This window comes from Anabas testudineus, chromosome 16, assembly GCF_900324465.2.
Source record: "Anabas testudineus chromosome 16, fAnaTes1.2, whole genome shotgun sequence".
Classification (NCBI taxonomy): Eukaryota; Metazoa; Chordata; class Actinopteri; order Anabantiformes; family Anabantidae; genus Anabas; species Anabas testudineus.
Window position 1 is genome coordinate 4,862,375 of NC_046625.1, and position 22,014 is coordinate 4,884,388.

At 39.3% G+C, this 22,014-nt stretch overlaps 1 protein-coding gene across 6 annotated transcripts in view; it reads left to right on the forward strand.

Annotated features, from left to right (window-relative positions):
• syngap1b (synaptic Ras GTPase activating protein 1b) overlaps positions 1–22,014 on the forward strand; it is a 108,997-nt gene that overhangs the window by 23,173 nt on the left and 63,810 nt on the right. For all 6 annotated transcript variants that reach the window (XM_026372704.1, XM_026372706.1, XM_026372708.1 and 3 more), the window contains exons 2-3: positions 4,530–4,810; positions 16,717–16,822. In XM_026372704.1, the coding sequence (XP_026228489.1) occupies positions 4,530–4,810; positions 16,717–16,822 (387 nt within the window). The remainder of the gene's footprint in view (positions 1–4,529; positions 4,811–16,716; positions 16,823–22,014) is intronic.

A 22,014-nucleotide genomic window follows, 5' to 3' on the forward strand; every position in this document is an offset into this window, starting at 1 on the left:
CCTATCATATTCTTAGCTGCAAAATTACTAAATTAGTATTTAATCTTTGAGCTTTAAAATGCACAGGCTGCATGTTGAGTTTTGAAAGCCAGAGGTCTCACCACCCTGTGATGTACTCGTTGAGTAATTGGTATTGATCAACAAACCTATCCACCCCCCACCCCCCCACCCCCCCACAGATATATTTAGGTAATTGTGTGTTGTTAATGAAGGCATGCCTCGTTTCTGAATATATTATTTATTTATTGTCATGCTGCATGCTCATGTCAATCTGCATGTGGCCAAAGTTCTCCTTCACAACATATAGCAGAAGTTGAAGGCATGAGCAATGTGCTTTATCAGCGAGAAGCCTTGTACTTCTAGGCCTCTGTGACCCCCACTGGTGACACTTGACATGCCCCTTGACTCAGCACTGACAGCAGTCTACTGTACTGCACATATGCACAACTCTGACTCACAGCTTGTTAAAGTGCAGCGCTGCATCTCTTGTCACTACCATCTATGTATGCATTCCTGTCAAATTCACTGTCTTACTTTTGGTGTATTTTCCAGTGAATAAAATGTGATATCGGTTCATCTGAGGTCACAGTAATGAATTGTGCACTGTGTGGTACCTTCTTGCCTAGAAAGTAAGATGCTTTGGCTCGCCATGCTTGCAGGAGTACATTATCTGCCCTGGGCGGCACAGGGATACTGCAAGCTTTATTTTTAGAGCTGTTTTGGAGCTCAGCGATGTGTATAAATCAACATTAGGCTTGTCGGGATCCAGTAATGACAAAGTTGACTAAGGCTGACCAGTCATCCGATTGGTGCATGGCACTCTTCTTTATAAACTGCTAAGGATGGCAGAAAAGGGAAAAGCGCCCACAGAGAGGGAACGGAGAGAGAGGAACAAAGGCAGAGCAAGGAAAATACAGAGAGCAGACCGTAGAGAGCAAATGAAAGACGGAGTGTGGTAGAGGAAGATGAGCAGAGAAAAGCAGCATCTCAGCATTTCTGCTTTGCCAAATCATTACAATATGTTCATGCAACATAGAGCTGTGCCTGAGCAGCCTGTACGTACGAACGGACAGACAGGAGAATGAATCTACTCATTGAAATTCTGTCCACTGTGCTTCACAGACCCTTAATAGGCAGCCTCGGGGGTGGAGAGGTAGGCCTACAGTAGAGTAGCAAAGATTGGGCTGTGGATGACTCATGTTGCTATCCCCCAGTGAATATCTCAGCATCATGACTTTGCTCTGCACAGATGCAAAGTTTGGATTCAAGGACTTAGGTGCTATTTGGAGAGATGGAGAGCATGCCACACAAGACTGGAGTTCTCTGAAACCTTGTGATAATTACCAAAGGTTCCCGGTGCACAAACTCAGCATCTGTCACATCTGCTTTTATTGTCTGATTTTAAGTCAACACATCCATCCAGAATAAAAACACCTCTTAAAGAGAGTAGTAGTGGTATAAGTAGGTCAGGACACAGTATGTGGTGTAGTCAGCATTTTGATTCACAAAATGTATGAGGTGCAAACAACTGTGTATTAAATTCTACTTTTGTTTGATGGAAATGACCTTTTTTATATTCAAGAAACATATCAAATTTTGACGAGATAGATCTGATAATTATAATCATAATTGATTTATTCATATAGAGAAGGTGAAACTTACATGTATATAAAGTGGTAAATGTGAGGTAGAGAGGATGGTATTAGTCATAAAAATATTTTGTCTTTGAGACCAAACAATTAATCAACTAATGAAGGAAAAATAATTGACAGGTTAATTGTTCTTTATAAGAAGTTTTAGAAAGCACTGAGGGTTAAGTGTTCTTTAGTATAACAATCAAATAAGCTGCCAACAAATCCTGAAAATGTGTTTCCCACTTGCACACCCTTCTTCAATCTTTTCCTCATCCATCACTTTCCTTTTTCAAAACTGTGCAGACACAAAGGCTCAGTGGAAACTATTATGACCCTTTAATGACATTGAGTTTACCCAAATGATTCATATTACTTTATATTATTTTGTCTTTGTTTTTTAAGTTTATTATTATGTGCACATGTGTACAGCTTTGTTAAACTAAACAAAGTGATAATGGAGAGTTGACCGTGATCACCCAAAATCACAAAGCACCCAGATCTTTTCTCCCCTCATTGAGACAAAGGCTATATGATCATGTCAACATATACTGGATTACATTAGGTTTTACAGGTGTAAAAGTGACCAGTGGGTAGATATTTCAAACAGGAACCTAAAAGATCAGCTCAACTGTCATTTCCTCCACAGTTACGTGACTGCCTGTTATGCTTGTCGGCTCTAACTGGGGACGGAGAAGCATTGTAGTCGTCAACAGTCTTGCATGAACAGAAGAGAGTGATCGGAGAGAAGATGATGCAGCAAAATAATGCGTTATGACATGCTGTGGCATTGCACTGTGGTTTGAGCCTCAGTCAGTCACCTCCGTGGTCTATGTCTTTCATGAAATGGTTGTGTTTAAGAAAATACAATAAGTGAAGGGTCAGTGGTGCCTTTGATGAGTGTTTCCTTCTTCTGTTATGTTGGCTGCATTAAATACACAGCTGTTTCCTCTGTGTGTATGTACTGTATGCGTTCTGTCCTTGTTGTACAGCCTGTACATGTTGTAAGTGTGAATTTGTCCTTCCCTTGGTGCAGGAGGTGTGAGCCACTGGGAGAATGTTATTTTATCTGAGTCACACTGTAGCAATCTTTCTTGGCGTGTTTATATCAGGATTAAGTTTGAGAATCACATTTAGCATATTGTTTTAAATATTAACAATAAAAAATTGAGATGCAAGACAAATCTGAGTGTAAACTGCCAATATAGTGGTATCATAACATCAGTTGTTGGCAGTGGGAATGAGGTCGTGGATGCTCTGGTCTGGACCAGGACATTGGAGTATGAAGAAAAGCTTTAAACAACTGAATCAGCCTGTTGGCAATATTTAAAGACTGTGCATTGTGAGTTCTCAACCACAAATCACTGGCCTATTTATTAAAGAGCAGAGTCTTTCAATTCCAGCATCAGGCGGAATAAAGTGAGAAAACTGCCTCAAGAAGTTTGTTTTTGTATTTGTAGCTGAAAATGATGTAATACTCATACGCAGTTGCCTTTTACTTCATAAAAAAAAAAAAAGGATGAGTCTTAAAGACCCATTAAGTGTGAGTGGGGGTAAGCAGGGCACAGAGAAAGAGAGGCAAAAAAAACCCATACAAAAAGTTCGTTATGAAGTTACAATGAAGTTCAACCAGGGTGATGATGCCAGAAAAATGTAGAGAGCAGCGAAGAAAGGAAAGACAAAGTGCCTCATTTAGCAAAGGTCCTTACACACACATTTTTCACTTAAAGTCAAACATCTACCTGGAAAAAATCCATATTAATGTCTCCAATACTGTGTGATCAATTTCTTTAATTATCCGAGGCACAGAGCCCTCAGATATCATCATCATTTTTTCCCCACATCTTAAATGAATCTTGGAATCAGGAATAGTGTCAGAGATAATTTGTACCCCCACCAAGGAGATTATGTTTTAGTGTTTCTGTGAGCAGGATATCTCAGCAACATCAGAACACATTTCTGTCTCATGTGGTGGACAGGACAGCCCCAGGCCAAGGAACAGATAATTAGATTTGGGGGGGGGGGGGGAGTGAGCTCAATCTCAGACTTCTTCATTTGGACAAATATCATTTTTAGCTGCGACTAAAATGATCAAAGATGGCAACTTTCAAATCCAAAGGGCATTTTTGCAGAGTGACTATTCAGTGTCTTCTACTTTATAAAGAGTGGGGCTTTAGTGGGATGGGAGCTGCACCCTTAATGTTGGACTGTGTCCAGAAAACCTTTCGCTCATGGTAGCACCAGTTTGCAAGCAACAGTTCTCTCAGGAGCAAAGTTTTCCCCAATGTGTGACACATGTTAATGAAGTTAGTCAAACTTAGACAAAAAATGATTTAACGTCATGAAACGTGAACCTGATGGGGGAGTTTCAAGCATTGTAGGTGTGTGTGAAATAAAAGTAAAAAAGCTTTGAGTCGAGCTAGAATATTGCTATACAGTAGGTCCAGCTCTTATTCTTGAGTCATCACCAGCTTTAGTTTAATCTACTTTTCAGCTCACTATATTCTGACCATAAAGATATTATATGCTGTCAGCATTAAGCTTTGTGTCTGTGCAGTAAACAAATATTAGTAAACTTAGTATTCATTCTTTTATTGTGATTCTACTTTTTAACAGAATATGAATGAAGGAAAATATATTCTGTGCTATATTTTCGCACAGAGTTAGATTAAAATAATAGAAAAGATTGATATAATTTTCATATCTATGAAGCTGCAGGTGGAAGGTGGTTAACTAAACCACAGCAGACTTACAGTAACACACTCACGTTTACGTTGATCTTATGAGAACAGACATGTATCACAGCATCCCACCCCTCCCACCAATAATCCTAACTGACCTTCTCTTTCCTGCCTCCCTTTCCCCCCCACCCGTCTCTCCTTCTTCTCTCCCATCCAGATGCAAGGTGTGCCGTCCCCCCCTCCTATCATCATCACCATCATCGCTCCCACGTCCACTCCTTCCACGCTCCCTCTTACGACCGTCCCACACACGAACGTCCCACCTACGACCGCCCCTCCTTCGACCGCCCTTCCTTCGATCGTCCCTCCTTCTACCGTCCCTCGCACGAGCGCCCCATCTACGACCGACCCTCACACGATCGTCCACCCCAGGACTGCTGGAACGCCCGTCTCCGCGTGAGCTCCGGAAATCAGCTCTACATGTTGGACCAGGAGGAGGTATTGTTCCCCACACAATAAGAAGACACTGCCAAAAAATGTGACCTGAGTATTAGATGATCACAAAACCCACATGTGTGTCCTCACATAGCTTCTCCAGGTAAATTCTAGAGAAGTTCAGGGTTCCAGTGCGTGCCCTCACACACATACAGCTTCATATACACATGCTGTAGCTTGTTAGAGCATAGCTTCCAAACTGCACCACCCAGAGGGTTTATCTCTTTACAGTAGGTTTTACTTTTTGTTATGTTTTACAGCCAAAACTCTTTGACCTGCATCACCACAAAGGTTCACATTTGTAATTACAGCATTTCATTAATCATTTGGTCCAAACCAATTAATGTCATGTTTGACAAGAAAATGCAGATTCTTATTTTTCAAATAGATAATATTTCTAGAGAAAATACTGAAATACAGTATATATTATTATATTTATCAAAAAAGTTAGTGATTATTTTAATGAAATGTGGAAAAGTGTCAGTCGCTACTTGTTGCAGCTCTAAACATAATTCTTGGAGGTTAAATCTAAATAATGTGGAAAAGTGTTTTTAATTGATTCTAAATATATACTGTATTTAGATTACAAACACTCTAGTTTGAAGGAGTTGAGGGTTTCTGCTGCGTGAACACACCAGTAGCATTTCTCAGGTTATGTGCTCACATCGTCCTGGGTAAGACGTGTGTTAATTGTCTTCTGAGCCTGTTACAAGACATGTTTCACACGGTCTTTGTGCTACTGAAAGTACTTTTCAGCTAATGTCTATTTAAAAGAAAGTCAGAGGGACTGAATATATATATTCAAGACACTCGAGCTTCCTTGGATCATTTTTGCCTCAGGTTCGCTTCTGGGGGTTTGGTTTCAAGGGCAGATGCTGTCCGTGGTTGGAAACTTTCAATTCTCTGAATAGTTGGCTCATAGCTGCACAAGGACACAATAATTTTTATTTTTAAACTGTGGTTGTTGGATTATTTTGGAACTTGCAACCCGTATGATTCAATTCCGTATTTAATAGTTTTCTACATTATTCGATTTTACGTCAACAACCTGAACCAGAGCGTGAATTTGGAAAAGCAATGAAAGACGACAGTAGTGTTGCTTCTTCTCATTGTGCTTTATTGGATTGTTCTCAGTAACACTTTACTGACGGTTCTTCTATTTGATTTAACCCTTTAATAAATGGTTTATAACCCATATAATGTCATTGTAAGCACAGAGAATTATTTAAACATTAAAGCGCAAGTTTAAGCCTGACGTATATGTAGTTGAAAATGTTTTAATGGCTGGAGCAGTGTTGTTTCTCAGCTGTTCAACACATTCACAGCTGTTGAGATTTAAAGTGAATCTTCAGTCTTCTGCTGTTGCTGAAGAAGAAGAGACAACTCTTCCTTAATTATTAATTTTTAAATCTCTGTTTCCCCCCAGCTGAGCTTACTTAAATGAACGTACTGTAGCAGTGGACCTGCGTTTATAATGCAGCTTCCTGTTTCACAGACAGTGCCTCTTTAAATCTGCTGCTGGCCGTGAATAAAATCTCATCTTGCTCTTCAGGCCAGGAGAGGGTACTGTTCTTCAACTTTTCCACCTCTGCTTTACAAGAGAATCATTTTTACATACAAATTTAAGCCATGGAAGCAGATTTATAAGAGCACGTATAACACCACCTTTAATGGAGCAGGTAGGCGCTAAAAGATGTCAGCTACGTTATATATGATGAAATAGTTTTAATTTGCTTTAATAGACTAAAGTCTGACTTATCAGTTCTATATAGTGGCAAAATGATGAGGCAATTAGTTTTCTTCTTCTTTTTTTATATTTCACTATTTTATTTTACTGTTACCTGCTTCACTGTTATAATTCATGTACTCCGTGTACAGTATACAACACGTATTAGTGTATGGTTTGTGATTTAAGCCCTGCATTGAGGTAAACTGTTTGTTTAGCTATGTTAGCACGTCAGTAAAGTAATGAATCTTTATGTGGCCAATCAAAGCATACGGTTAGCGATTCAACTGTTTTGTGCGCACATGGTTGCCAATAGCATTTCAACTTGTCATCACTCAGAGGAATAGAGTGCGCTGTGATCCTGAGAAGAGTCCTGTACTGCTCTGGAAGGACTGAATGGAGAGCCCAGTTCAATTAATCGGAGCCCTATCCTTGTCTAATTGTTCCAATAACGCAGCAGCTGTGAATGGATCTCAGGCAGGACTGACGTGCTGATAACCGTCACCTCGGCGACAAGAGGCATTAAACATTCATGGCTGTCTCTTACCTCATGCAGAGCGAGTGCCTCTCCCTTCTCTCTCTTTTCCACACATGCACACACTCACCCTTCAATTTATTTCCATTCGTTTTAGATGGCTTCAGTGCCTCCGCAATAAAAAAAAAAAAAGCAATCACACTTTACGTTTTCATAGCAGAGGATCAGAGCAGGACCTTGCTCTTTTTCCTCACCCGTGTTGCTGCTTCCTGTGTATTTTGATATCAGTCCATCTTAAGTACACACCTTTCACCTTTCCGATTCTGTGTTTGTTTATGCGATTGACATCTGTGCTCAGCCTCAACCTGTCAAATCCCCACTCTCTCTCTCTCGTATTGCTGCATCCTCCGGGCTCAGTTCTTGTTTTAATTCCCTCCATCGATCTGTCGCTCGGACCTTCTCTCCTGCTCTCCTATCTCACTCCTCATCTCTCTTCATCTGCCTGTTGTTACATCCCTCTTCTCTTTGCTTTTAACATATTCAGTCTCTCCCATTAATTTTCGCTCTCCTCCTTTCCTCTCCATCTTTTTTGCCTCCCTCCCATCTCCGCTTTATAGTTTCTCCCTCCTTTCTGCCCTTTCACCTCATTCACTCTCTCTGGGGTGACTGGCAGGAGTCCTTGGCTCTCCCACAGGCCACCTGTCTCTATGATCCACACAGCTCCATTCACTTGTTTATGAATGACGGCCATCAGAAAGCCACAGGAGAGACATCCACCCAGAGAACTGAGGTGCTGCTTCATGGAACAAATCTCCTCTATTCTGTCTAAAATGTGTCACTATGTAAATTTGTATTAATTATGTGCCTATGTAAGTCTTGACACCCGGTGTGTTGGGTTCATTGAATTGTTCCCTAGTGATGGAGTGCAGACACTTCATGGGATAGAATGGGATTACACCCTCACTGACATGTCACCCTTGACTCGTTTTAATGGCCAAGGATAATAGATGTGCTGACAAAATGTGTTGTCTGAGTGGCACGTTTTGACGCCGTGCATCCAGGGCAAAATACCCATGAAAGTTTCAAAAACGCCTGTGAAACCAAAAATGACAAGGCAAAACATGTCACCTATAATTACAGGTGCCCTCTCTGGCTTTTTTTTTTTTTTTTGTCATTTTCATTCAGTGCTCACACAAGTGAATGTGACTACGCTATCTCCCTTGAGCTCATGTGCGTGATTTATAGAAATTTCTTTCTTATTCAGTCGAAGCAAGAAAAATGGAGCTTAAAAAAAATAACTGAGCATGCGGCCTGAAGCAACAGAAAATGTTGCTTAGTGATCTGCGATCATGTATTTGGAAGAGAAGAAAAATATTTTTGTGTTGCAAACGGATGCAGTCCAATACCTCAAAAATTACCATAGTTTAATCAACACTTCTGTAATACAGTCATAACAATTTCTTGGCCATGCTTAGTACAACATGATACGTTCTGTTCGTGTGTCATTGCATATTAACATTTGGTGTTCAGAAGTCTATTTGCTGTGAGTGGTGGAGCAGTCAGGCTTCTGTTGTGGTAGCAGGAGAAAGAAGGAAAGGAATCATCTAAATGTGACAGACACATTCAGATTACTTTTTCTTGCAAAAAACAGGATAACAGAAGATAACTTCAGGTTTATAATAATAAAAGAAATGCATTAATAAAAATAATAACGGTTGCATTAAATCCTTTGACTGACTGGAGCTGAAAACTAGTGGGTTAATGGAATATCTGATGCAGCTATTTTAAAAATGGATTCATCATCTGACCTTCTCTAAGAATGCATGCCAAACATTTGCTGCCTCCAGTTTCTCCAGTGTAAAGATTTGCTGCTTTTTCTTTGTTTTATTATTATAAATGCAGTATATTTGGCTTTTGGACTGTTAACAGGTAATTTCAAGATGCAACTTTGGGCACTGGGGAATTTTGCTCAGCATTTTTCACAGTTCTTTACAATGTATTGACTAAACAAGTACTTAGTGGAATAATTAGCCTATGAATGAACAATGAAATGGTTAATTGCAGCCTTAATAATGATTTTGGAACTCTAATGAAATAACTAAAATTGAATTCATTTAAAACTTTGATTTCTTCATCTGTGAGTATTCACTCTCATTTTCCTCAGTGCTTCATCTTTTTGCAGACTGCTGTGCCACTTTCTATTCTGTAGGGGGAGTGAGAGGTCTGGCAGCGATGGCTGTCCGCACCCCCCCAACCACCCCCCCTTCTTCTCTCATCTCACATTAATCTGAGGTGACAGAGTTTCATATACCACTGCCACGCACCAGTGCCCTGTCCCCCAAGTCATGTGTCCAGGCTGCGCTTCTCCAACTGTTCCAGTAAGAAAAAAAAAACGATGGGGGGGACACGAGCCCTGTTGAGCCTGCAAGTGTTGGATGCACTGGGACATATCAACACACAGATAAGCATACGTAGTGTGGTGGTTATACACACTGAATGGACCGTTCCGTTACCAAACGCTTCAGTTCAAGTGTAACCTTCTTTGCACAGTGTTGCTGAACATTTTAAAGCATTAGGGCGTGAGCCAGACTGAAAACAGTCCACAGCACCTGTGCAGCTTTAGCCTGTAGCTGCTGTTGTCACAGTGCATGAACAGATGCTCAGAGGTTGATAGTATGTTTGCTTGTGACCCTGCAGAACACATTCAGGTGGCTGTAGTGTGGGAGTTGGAGGGATTAATCATGTAATAAATGTAGGTGTGCAGTGACTCGCAAAGAGGAGAGAGAGGCTGATTGTTTTAGTAAGATGACTTACCTGTACCCCATAGGTGACGCTAACAAAAAGTGTTTGAATAACTGTTATTCGGTATTTAAATACAAATTGTCACTCACACAGAAATAAAACATTTTTCAAAAGGTCATCATGTACATACAAGGGTTTAAAAGGCTTTTATCTCAGTGTTTTGATTAATTTGCCTATCCCTGCGGATAGTATACAGCTTTTTTTGTCCAATACCTTAGAGGAACCCAGAGAAAGAGGAAAAGTAGGCCTAATTTGTCTCCTGCCAACTTACCAGGAGCAGCTGCCAGATCGCAATGACCTTAAAAGCAATCCTCTGCCATTTATCATTTTTATTAAGAAGAATTGTACTTGGCCACGTCGGTCTGTGCGATGTTAAGACTCATGGGTGGTTTGAACTTTTCTTGTGCACTTAGCGTCTACACAAAATGAAGTAACTCAACTAACATTTGCCTTTCAAATATTTATTATATAGTTTTTTATTTGCAGCAGCTTATGATTAGCACAGCAGTGGAAAAGCCTAAATGCCAATTTTTTCACAGTTTTCAGTGTTACTGTACATTTTTGTCTGCTTAATATTTGCACGTAAACAAACTATGAAACAAACGACTGAAACAAACAATACCATGTTTAATTATTTTGGATTTATGCAACTTCAATGTAAAATATGTAACATATATCAACTATGGTGTTCTTAACTTATTCTGCTTTTATTCTTCATGCACACAAACAAAGATAGCTATTGGATACAACATGCCAATCCCAAGCTACTGTACGCTCTACAGAACACACAGCATCTTTGAGAATAAACTCCATTAAATTAACTGGTTTTGATCTGACTTCGTAAGGAGTGATGAGATATATGGTGTTATCTTTTGTAGTCGCTGCCTTAGCCACACACGTTCAGCACACACGTGTTCATCCTTTCAATCCATATGACTGTTTTGCTTTGACACTTGTGTCATCTCTTGCTCATTAGTGCTTAGAGGCCATTTTCACTACAGCTAGCAACACCAGAGCTAAAATTGTTTGCATCTTGAACATCCATACTCACTCACTTCCCCTGCAGGAAGAGGATGGCAGAGTGTATTAACAGAGAAGCAGACACTGTAACCATTCAGCTAACAGGGGAAATTGTTCTCTTTTAAAATGAAATATCCATTTGAAAAAAGATTTCTTCAAAAAGATGTACCATACAGAAGTTAGGATTATAATCATGAAAGTGCAAATAGTAAAAAATGAAGAAATGTCAGTGCTTTTGGCACGTTTGGTTTTGTGTGTTCGTGTGTTGTGTAATTGTGAATCACTTTGTTTTATGAACAGTGTAGCCAGTGCCGTAGGTCAGGAGGAGGAGGAGGATCATCTGTCTGTGAAATGACGTTACTGATGGTCTGAAGGACAAATCATGCTTTTGGCCAGCTCAGCTACCTACTGTGTGTGTGTGTGTGTGTTAGGTTGATTTTATTTCTACATTTGTGAAGGTACACGGCCAACATTTAGTTAATGCCTGTTGGTGTGCTCTAATGCAGGTTCATCTGCTTGTGTGTGTCGTTGTTTAAGCCAGAGTTAGACAGCCAGCAGTGTTTGATTACTGCCCTGTTAAGAAATTATGGATTGCACAGTGGTCGCATATTACACACTCTGTTTCTTGCAGTATTGCACACAGGCATAGTTGCTGCCTCAATTCTCATACTCTTCTTGCTTTTTCACAAAAGTACTTTCTCAAACACACACACACACACACACACACACACACACACACACACACACACACACACACACACACACACACACACACACACACACACTCACTCACTCATACACAGCATCCCACCATATTCCCCTGCTCCTCACAGCTGGGCCTGAGGAAGCAGTAGTGACATATGGGCTAGCCAGCCTGCAGCATTGCTCAACTCAACCTGCCAAGCTGAACAAAAACACTCTCCTCCTCCCCTTTTCAGATCAATGGCACCCTGTTCCCTCCTTCTCCCTTCCTCCTCCTCAAAGTCTTCCTCACTGCCTCTGTCCTCCAACACCACCATCCCTGTATCCAACCCTTTTACTCAAAGCCAAGACTATTGTCTGCCTCATGATGCGGCAGAGGTGTTGTTTTCTGAACTGAAATCCGACAACATGTTCATTTATAACTGTCTGATTATGACAATTGTCATCAAAAATGGTTTGCTTTTACCCATGCCCATTACATCAGTTGTCACGGATGTTTAAGTCCATCAGGCATACAATTTCCAATTCAAATTGGATGAAATAATTTGCTGTCAACAGAGGCCAAACATGGCCCTGAAATGAAATGTCCAACTGCAGACATTCTTACACGTGATTGATTCCTTGATGGATGTGACTGTTTGATAACCTGTCAAGATATGACACATGTTAAGATTTGATCATCATCAAATATCAAACTAACTGATAAAGGCTTAACGAAGCAGGCTCAAGCTTCTACTCAAATTAAAGTATGTGTTTTTTTAATTTATATTTAATTGTAGTTTATTTTTTATTAGTTTGGCTATGGAAGTTCGAAACTCCTTTAGGGGGAGTCACAGGTGTCTTGGTGTCCTCACTTACTAATCCCCTTCTTGCAAAGTCACTCAGTTTTTGAGGAAGGCCTGCTGTAGGAAATTTTAATTTTAATAGTTATGATTAATTAATATTGCTTTGTAGAGTAAAAAAAACATCCAAACATGATTCAAGAATGTAAAAAGAAATAAAGAATGTAAAAGGTAAAAACTGAATGTTTTTATTGGTTTTGTTGGTTTATTTCAAGGTATCATCAAAGATTTACAGTTCTTCCCAACATTTGTTGAGGATATTCATATTCAGCAGAAGATTTTAGGCTTTTTTCTTAACCTTGGGGCCTTTTGTCTACACAGTAAAAGCGTTTGATTAAAAATTGTCAAAGCTTGAGCTTCAGTACTGAGTTAGTTTTTTCCACTTTAACACAGAAGTACCCTGGAGTGAAAGTAGTTTCTCAAGCTCTTTCTTGATTCTTCCCACAACTACTTACATCACCTTTAGATTTTCTTTTCCCCAATTTCACAAATTTCTGCTACCTTTTTCCATCATCTTTAAATATGATCATTTGGAACAGGTAGAAATACCAACTCAATTCAGATAGAGCCAGCATAACCTGACCTTAACAATGGTCAGTGTGAGACTTCTGTCCAGTGAGATTTGATCAACATTGCAGCTTCTACAGTAAATGGCACCATACCAGGCCCTTCAACAGCAGTTTATTTTAGCAGCGGTAAACTGTGCTCTAAATCAAATTGGTCCTTTTAAATTTGTTCTTTCAGTTGAAGTCCACCATCCGAGTGTCGAAAAGTCAGAGCGCTGGCCTAATGCTGCTTCTCTGTGGATGCCGTGTGCAGACCTGCCAGTTTCCTGTGCCCACTCATGGCAACCTCGGAGCTGATGTTATGTCTGCAGCTGCAGACCCTGTGACATCTGACCAATCAAATCCTGCCGTATGCAGAGTAAAAATAGCCTCCAGGTGTTTCCACCCCCCACTAGTAGGATGGTTATTGTTGGGCTGATGTGTCAGTGAAGGGTGGAAAAGGTATTCTGCGTGTTTTCCATGAGTCAAGTTGTCAGTGATGAATTGCACTGGGCAGGGTGACAGTAGGGGAGCGAATGAGTAGGCATGTTCTTGCTTAAGTAGATGTGATTGAGGAAAATTACCATATTTAGCTCCTTGTAATTAGATAGTGTTGACATCAAGATGGCTAGTCAAGAATTTAACTTTTTAAGACTCATGGATTTAGGATAATTTTAGCTGTTTGTGCACAGCTCATGGTGTGAAATATATGTTTGTACCCTCTTATTTTGATTCCAGTTTGAAAAGAGAGCCAACCGTGCTGATGTGTATGGAAAAGACACAAACCTATGCCTTAAATGTATTTTGTGACCTTCTCACAACTTGTAGGGTAGATAAAAGTAAACACAGCCCATTTGTCGCCTCTGGATTCCATGGCAACAGCTGAAAATCTGGATAGAGAGAAACATCACTTTCATCCTGCTGAAAATCACAACGATTCCTTCAATTACATTCAAACCATTCACAGAGATTACCTGGGGTTTGAGTTTGTGCCTCCTCCATGCTTTGCTCCTAGTTACGCTCTCTTGGAGTCAGACACACCACTCGGTCAGGTGTCATAAAAACCACTTTGCCTATTACTTAAAGTTAGAAACACTATAAAGCATCTTCCTGGCAATGAAGCTGCACTGTGCCACTGTGGCTTTATTTGCACTCCTTATCAGTGATGGGCATGGAAGAATGTGAGGTTAATTCAAGTTTACCATTACTCATTGGCACTAAAGCTTATTCAATTAGTCAAAGAGAGTGCACGGACACTTTCTGCTGCTGTTTCCTTCATTAATCTGCCAGAAAGAATTAAAAGAGGGTTAAAGAAAAGCTGCACGCACTGACAAAACTTGGATTTAAATTGAAGTGGGATGCATTAAGAAGGCTTGAATTGACACTGAGGCTGGGTGTCTTTTTTAGTTTTTATTTTTCTGTTTGAATAATGTCACAGTGTATGAGGTAATATCATTAAATACATTTCGTAAAACCTGTAGATTTTCTGTTACATTTTCTGTTTCTGATTAGCAATGACTTTAATAGACCTGGTTGTATTAAGCTATTAAAAAGCAATGTTTTAATTAGTGGGCCGCACAGTAATATTAATATTTTTATATGAACAGTTTTTAATTAATGCGTCACATACTGTTGCCATGTCATCTTGGACATAAAATAACATGTTATGCTTTTTTGTTTTTTAAAAAATATATAACTGCGACTGATAGGAATTTATTAATTAGTTTCAACTATGGATCCTGTTATGAACAAAACAAAATAACTGGAAATGTTCTTCTGGGTACAGTTTTATGGAATACATCCAGTAATTGCATATATTTAAATCAGGATCAACACTGGTGGACTTACAGAGTACCACAAACAAAAAAAAAAACATTATAAACGGCAAAGCCTCTCGACTGCCCCAACAACTCAGTAAATTATAACATACTGTGTGTGCTCTGTGCATTCTCACAGTGGACTCATAAAGAATGGATGATGCTTAATATATTTTTCATCAAGGACATTGTACTGTAATTTCATCATGACAAGCAATATGTTGGTCCCAAGAAAGAGCTGCATTACAGTGTTGTTTTGTGCACTTTAGTTGCAAAAGCAGCAAAGTAGAGCGTAATCACGTAGGCTGATAATTTATGATGCTTGTACCTGATTAAGCTGGAGACTTATATAAACAGGATCCTGATGCTGTGATGTGAAGCATCTTCGGCTCACATGCGTGTGTGTGTGTGTGTTTATTATACAGCTGTAGCATCATAGTGGAGAATATTAGCAGTTTGAAGTGGCAGGATTACATTTGTATGTTTCCTCTCTTTGATGGACACATATCCACATAGCAAGTTGAGCATTTGTCTACACATTGACAGATGCAGGCAACTGCTGCACACAAAAGCACACACGCTCTGGCGTTCTTTCATCTTAACAGAGCTCCTTTAAAGTGAGTGGCACTCGGCTGTCTTGTGGGACATATGGCTCAGTGTGACCTGCCAGTGTCCTTCACTGTTGTTGGCTTTGCCCCAAAGCCCCCCGGGCTGTTCTATCCTGCACTGCTCTCTAGTTAGTACCACCTTCTGACACTGGCTGTTTGTGTTCACACTAGAATTTTTTATATGCATTTTTTTGTTAGATGCTAGTCTCAATGGGATCCACTCAAAAGCAAACAGTACTTCTGCACAAACTTCTCATAAATAGCTTGTTTCAGACTCCTGCTACTCTTGTACCTTGTGTGTTTTTGAAGCTGCACATCCATGTGTTTTGATAATTAGCGTAATCAACTCCCCTAAAGTGGCCATACACAACAGTGAGAAAATGCTAAAGGTGTGTCAGCGACATGTGTTTAGAGCAAATGGACTGTGACAAAAATAAACATTCAGGTGCTAAAAACATGCTTCTAAAGCAAATCGCTCCATGACTAATATCTCAGGTCAAGTGGACAGTAGAGTAAATGCTACAGTAGTTGACAGTAAAGGTCATCGGATAGTGGACAGCAACGTGCAATAAAATCCCGCAATGAAAAGAGGGAACAAATTTCAATTTACTAACTACAGCTACTGTACTTAGAAGTTGCTGTGATGGACACTGAACAAACTTTATTACATGTTGTATACTCCACCAACTTTCAGTGCAACTCCTATCCAAAAAAACTCATCATGAATTTTTGGACTCACTCTTTATTTCCTTGTGTGTTGTTTTATGTGTGCTGGGACGTTATACCAGCAAAGTACTAGCTTTGCTGTTAAGATTTATAGGTCTGCACTTTACAGTATGCTCTGAATTTTCTGAGTGTAACTGGGATGTTTCAAAAGCACTAGTTTTTCTGATTAGTGTGACACATTCTCCCATTTATTTTCCCTCAAGTCCCACTTTTATGAATTCAGGGACTGTGGGGCCAAGTGTGGTGGAGCTGTGAAATGTGGTTTATTTTATTTTATATCTATATATATATATATAGATATAGATATAGATATATATATATACACATTTTGGTTTTCTTCTCTTTTTCTTTCAGTTTTCAGTACTTCTACATCAGATGCACTGTATCATTCAGTGAACTGCTGTGGAAAATGATATCTTAGAGCGTTTCTAGCTTCAGTTTTTGTGTTTTACCAGATAAGCCATTACTTCTATTGAATGATTTGCTAAGACTTGATGAATGATGTAACTTGTACCCTGTGGTTTGCGTCAAATACAACAGAGAAGGACAAAGACAGTTGCACATGTGTGTTCATATTCTGCATATAATATAATAATGTAGTACTTCAGGAGTGTTTGTGAACTGATTGTGTGTTGTTTCTGTGCAGGTACACCCTTTGCTGATGCGCGAGAGGCGCTCAGAGTCTCACAGGAACAAGCTACTGCGGCGGACAGTCAGCGTTCCTGTTGAGGGAAGGCACCATCCCGAGATGGGTGAGCAGACAGTCATTTATTATCAGGCTTCGATTTTAAACGACGAGGGACAAAATACAAATTCTTCAGTTGTGAAAGAATAGATACCAAAGTTCACCAAAAGTTAATATGAAGCTATAAGTCTGAGATTGGGGGAAAAAACAAAGTTGGTATCTTTCAAAGTTTAATCAGCCCCACACAGCAGTTGAGGTAGCAGAAGATTAATTAATAGTAATATGTACTAATTAGAGTGCGACTTCAGATCATAGCCACTTGATATGACTCACACTGCTGGTTCACATATCTGAAGTTTCACATTAGTTTAAGCTAAACTTTAAAATGCATGTTTTCAAGAAACAGGCCTGATGATGGTTTTGATTTGACACAAACTGCCCTTTAAAGACATACTCTTCTCCATGTTGTGTTTTTGGTGATGCCTTGTATGTGTCGGTTTAAATCAACTTCTGTTCCTCTTGCCAATTTTGATTTTCAGAAAACATTATCACCTGTATTATTATAGGTTAGCTTGCTTATAATAGTAGGATTGTCGCATAGCAACAGTCGTGATATGAAGCTCTTTGCATCCTTTAAGCCATTACTCTCTCTGCTACTAGCTGCACTCACAGCAGCACTCTGCATCTAAGCGGAGATAAAAGCATCACATCTGATCAGAGATTAAGGCAGCTGTTTTCTTTCTGCCAGATTTTGACTGGCTATTCCTTTGTCAGGTTGGGTGATTTATCAGTTATCTTGCTTTGAAGTGTAATTCATGTGTTGATAATCGCTCATATCTTTTGAGCTGCTTGTCTCTTTATTTATTGATTCCTCCTTCTGTATGCCTTTAAACTTCTTATTTTTCTTTCTCTTTCTCTGCTTTTATATCACTACTGTGTGTATTGTCCTCTCAAAATCTCAAAATCTCCTTGGACTTTTTGGAAACTGGCCCTTTGATAGCTGCCTTTCTCTGTTTGTTTAGCCTGACTCAGCCTCTCTGGGTCCTCCACAAATGTCCCTCTCAGTTTCTTTCTCTTTCCTCATCCTCCACCTCTCTGTCCCATTCAGCTATTTTAAGGGTCTCCCTTGTGACGACCTCCATTTATGATTCTGCCGCCTCTTTGCTCCATAACATTTGAGCTGATTCAACTGGGTAAATATTTCCCTCAGTTTTTTGTATGAGTGGCTGTCTGACCTCTTGGTGGTCAAGCACTGACACATCAGTTGACACGACCCCACCACATTTTGACATACTGTCCATTATGCTGACACAGCAATGCCAGTTCATATTGTCCATGTTTGAGCACATTGTAAATACATTCACATAACACACTGACTTATGAACGACCTGTGGTGGCTACGCCCAGAGAATAAAAACGGATTAATGGGCCCAAGGCAATTAGCAATTATCAAATCAACAAAAAAGCAAATGAAGGTGGTCACAAAGATAAGCCACGTCTGCAATTTCCTATCATCTCTGGCACATGACACTGAACTGAACTGACAATACTTAATTAATGAGTACGTTTTTTGTGTTGTTTTTGTTTTGTATTAAAATATATTGTATCATCTATTTAAGTGATGCAAATTTAGGGTTTCTGACATGAGACTGACTTTTACTTAAAACTCCCTAAATAATAAGAGACTCAAATGCTACTGAACTATTACATTCATAGCCGCTAGTTAGCTTAGTTTAGAGCTATCAAATGGACCATTTCTTGTCTTCTCTATGGCTCATCCTGGTTGCATTAATTTCTCATAAAATGCGATCTGATCTCTTGACTTAGATGATAAGTCAAGAATGTTAACAAATATAATGTGCCTAACATAATAACACAAAAAGAAATTCAGATCTTTCATATCTTCTATCTATTGAGAACGACCATAAAAAATGGAAAAAGTATGTGAACCCATGGAGTTAATTACTGGTTGCTTTTAGTTTCGTAAGTCCACAAAACAGTTTGCCAATACCGCTGTGTATCTTTGTGCTGTGCAAACCTCAGGCATGCAGCCGTGTTCTTTTTAGTAAGCAGCAACTTCCTCCGTGGTGTCCTGCCACAGACCTTGCTTGTTTAATGTTTTATGTACTGTAGGCTCATGAACACTGATGTTAGCCAGTTCCAATGATTTCTTCAAATCTTTCACTGTCACTTAGGGTTGATTCTTGAACTCATTGATTGAGTGTTCACATACTTTTTACACTAGCACTATGAAATTTTTTAATGGTTGTTCTCAATAAAGACATGAACATTATATTTGTTAATACACTTGATTTACATGTAGATCAGATCACATTTTATGACAAATTACACAACTTCACAAACTTCAGAATGTCTAATGTTAAATTTAAGCGACAGTAAATGCAGGCTAATCCGCTATCCGCATCAATAGCAGCCTCTACAGTGTTATGATCATGCATTTCCTTAATGAGTGACCTTATTTTAAAATAAAGTTTTAATGAAGTCAGTATCAGTGTTAGTAATTAGTGTTAGAGCCATGTTCTGCCCACTGAGCAACACATGGCCACAGTAGCTATTTTAGTAGCTCGGTTTGGGGCATAACTAGGAACCAAACACTACCAAGGTCAAGTGACATGGAAGGGAGCGGTTGAGATGGAGTGGTGAGGTTCAGTATCCGGCTGCTTTATCTGTCTGTCCTTATACAGCTGTGCAGTTTCCCTTGAACTGGGCTTACATTGAGCACATTTTGGGAACATTTAGGATCATTTATTCTTGTCTGAAATGATGAATGAAATGGAGCTTTCGCAAAATTGAAAGACACGACCTCAGATTCAAAGAAGGGCCGCCAGTTCGAAATATTTCCATGTGCTGAGAGAAGATTAAACTGCAGATACGGCTGCAGCTGCCAAACACCATCCATGTGTTTGTGACAACGCTAATACATCAACCTTGATTTATTATTCATCACAAGGGTAAAAGCCTGTATTTTCCTCCTGATATTGATGAATAGAGACATTTGACAAGAATCTCAGCTGGATACCTGATGTAGTGACATACTCATATGGACGATATGGCTCTAGAGTTGATCTGCGATTAGTCAAACATCCAGTACCTCAGTAGATTTTTTATTTTTTTTGGTTCCTCTGTTGCTGTCACAGCACATCAAGCAATAGAGATGCATTAGTTTTCCTTTTTTCATTCCCTACCGTGTACATTTTAAGGTTTGGGAAAACACTTAAAAGTTGGGGAGGTAATTAACGTATAATGAAGACATTCATTTTGCTGGATAATTACAGTGCAGCGTAAGCATATAATGCAAACATGGGGAATTAAATAATTAACATTTCATGATTGTGACAGGAGAAAATAGCTTAATAGCTTAACTAGACAAAATGTTTCTCTCACTGATTGTTTTATGTTTGGTCACAAACTAGTAAAATAGAAATATAAATAAAATGTACAATATTATAATAAATACCACAGTATAATCTTAATATTTACAAGTTTTTACCATAAACTGAAACTGTTTCTAGCAAATATCCTTTGTTTTCAGTGGTTGACATTTCTCGATACGTCATTTTGTGTTGTAGTTAGATGCACAGTTGGCAAACAAAAAGACAGCATTCCCTTTCTCTCCCTCTGTCCCTCATTAACCTCTGCAGAATGTGATGTGATAATCCCTATGAATGAATTTGGCCTTAAATGTTTTTTTGTTCAAATTGTAAATTGACTTCATCTAAGTCTGCTCTGCTATTGACTGAAACCTTATTATCTGAATGACTTAGCTGCAGGGACAGAAAAAATAAACGCAGCACTACAAAGCTGATTGGTTGTTAACTTTGGCTGAACAGTTTTTCAGCAACAGCATTTCTAGCAAGCAGTGGCTTCTCCTCAGTTTGTCCTTGTAGATCTCTCCTCTTCCTTCAGCCATCTCAGCTAAACAGACAATTGTAATAAAGCAGGCTCAGCTGAGCAATTGTTCTAATGCCCTTTGCAACTAGTGACCTTCATAGGATATTTAAACAGTGTACTTCAGCTGTGTTTCTGCATTCTAGTCGTACTGCATTTTTTAAATGTCTGCTCATAATTTTTCTAAGATACTGTACACTATATATAAAAAGCATCAGGATCAGAATTGAAACCCTATTTTGAGGTCCCTACCAGCCAACGTGCTTTTCTGTTTTACATCCCCACACATCCTTTATTTTTAAGCCACCCTCTGCACCATCCCAGTCCACTCATTCACTCAACAAGGCCCAAATACTACGAGTTCCCACCTAAGAACAAGAGAATTAAACAATGAAACCAGGAATCAAAGACAGAAAAAAAAGCTGGTGTCAGTATTCAGATAACCATCATGATTAATTCCAATCTGTCATTTTAAGGAGACTGAAACAAAACAAAACAGATTTTTCTGCATTATTATAGTTTTTGTTTTTCTCTTGAAAGTAAACATCTGTATATTAGCCAACCATGTGAGTGGTTCTGCTGATGGAAAATGAGCTTGTTAAATCTAGAATATGTAACTTTTGTCAGATGAAAAATGCCCCAAGACATATTGTATGTAAGCTGACCTGGACTGACAGGTGCTGTCAAAGGTTTCTGTAACCCAGACTCATTGAACAGGCTGGTGGGTGTTGCAGAGCAGGGAGAGGAAGAGCTGGTCAGAGAAGATTGGAGTGGATTGATTATGACTCCCATGCTTGATTCCCAAAAGTTGAATTTAGATGAGTTGAAAACAACCAGTTTTACTGTTGAACTGTTACACTGTACATTGACTAACTAACTAACTATTTAATGTTCATTTATCCAATCTAATATTTTGGCCACATCTTCCAGCTCTACGTGACCAACATGTGTTGCACAGTATTGGATCCTGATAAGATATTACATGCAGAGATAGTCGGTAAAACTTAATGAGTTGCATCCCACATCTAGTCATTGTTTTACCAAATTACTCCTAAAGTGTTCCACGTCTGTTTGGAGCTTCAAGGTGGACTATAAAACAGCTTAAGAAAGGTAATGCTACGTAGCTGAATTCTACAGAACCGCTTAATGGATGGCCAGCAGCTAAATGCTGGTTATTGAAGTTTGCACAGCTGGATCTACAGAGGATTGACTGCTTGTGATGTGTTGGGATATGTTTTCTTCACTGGTATCCACTAAAAAAGGAAACTAAAACATTTTCCAGCCAAACCAGCAGAATGGTGAACGTTTGCTACTCCAAATATTTTTTTATTTGTAAGGTGTTTGTGCAGA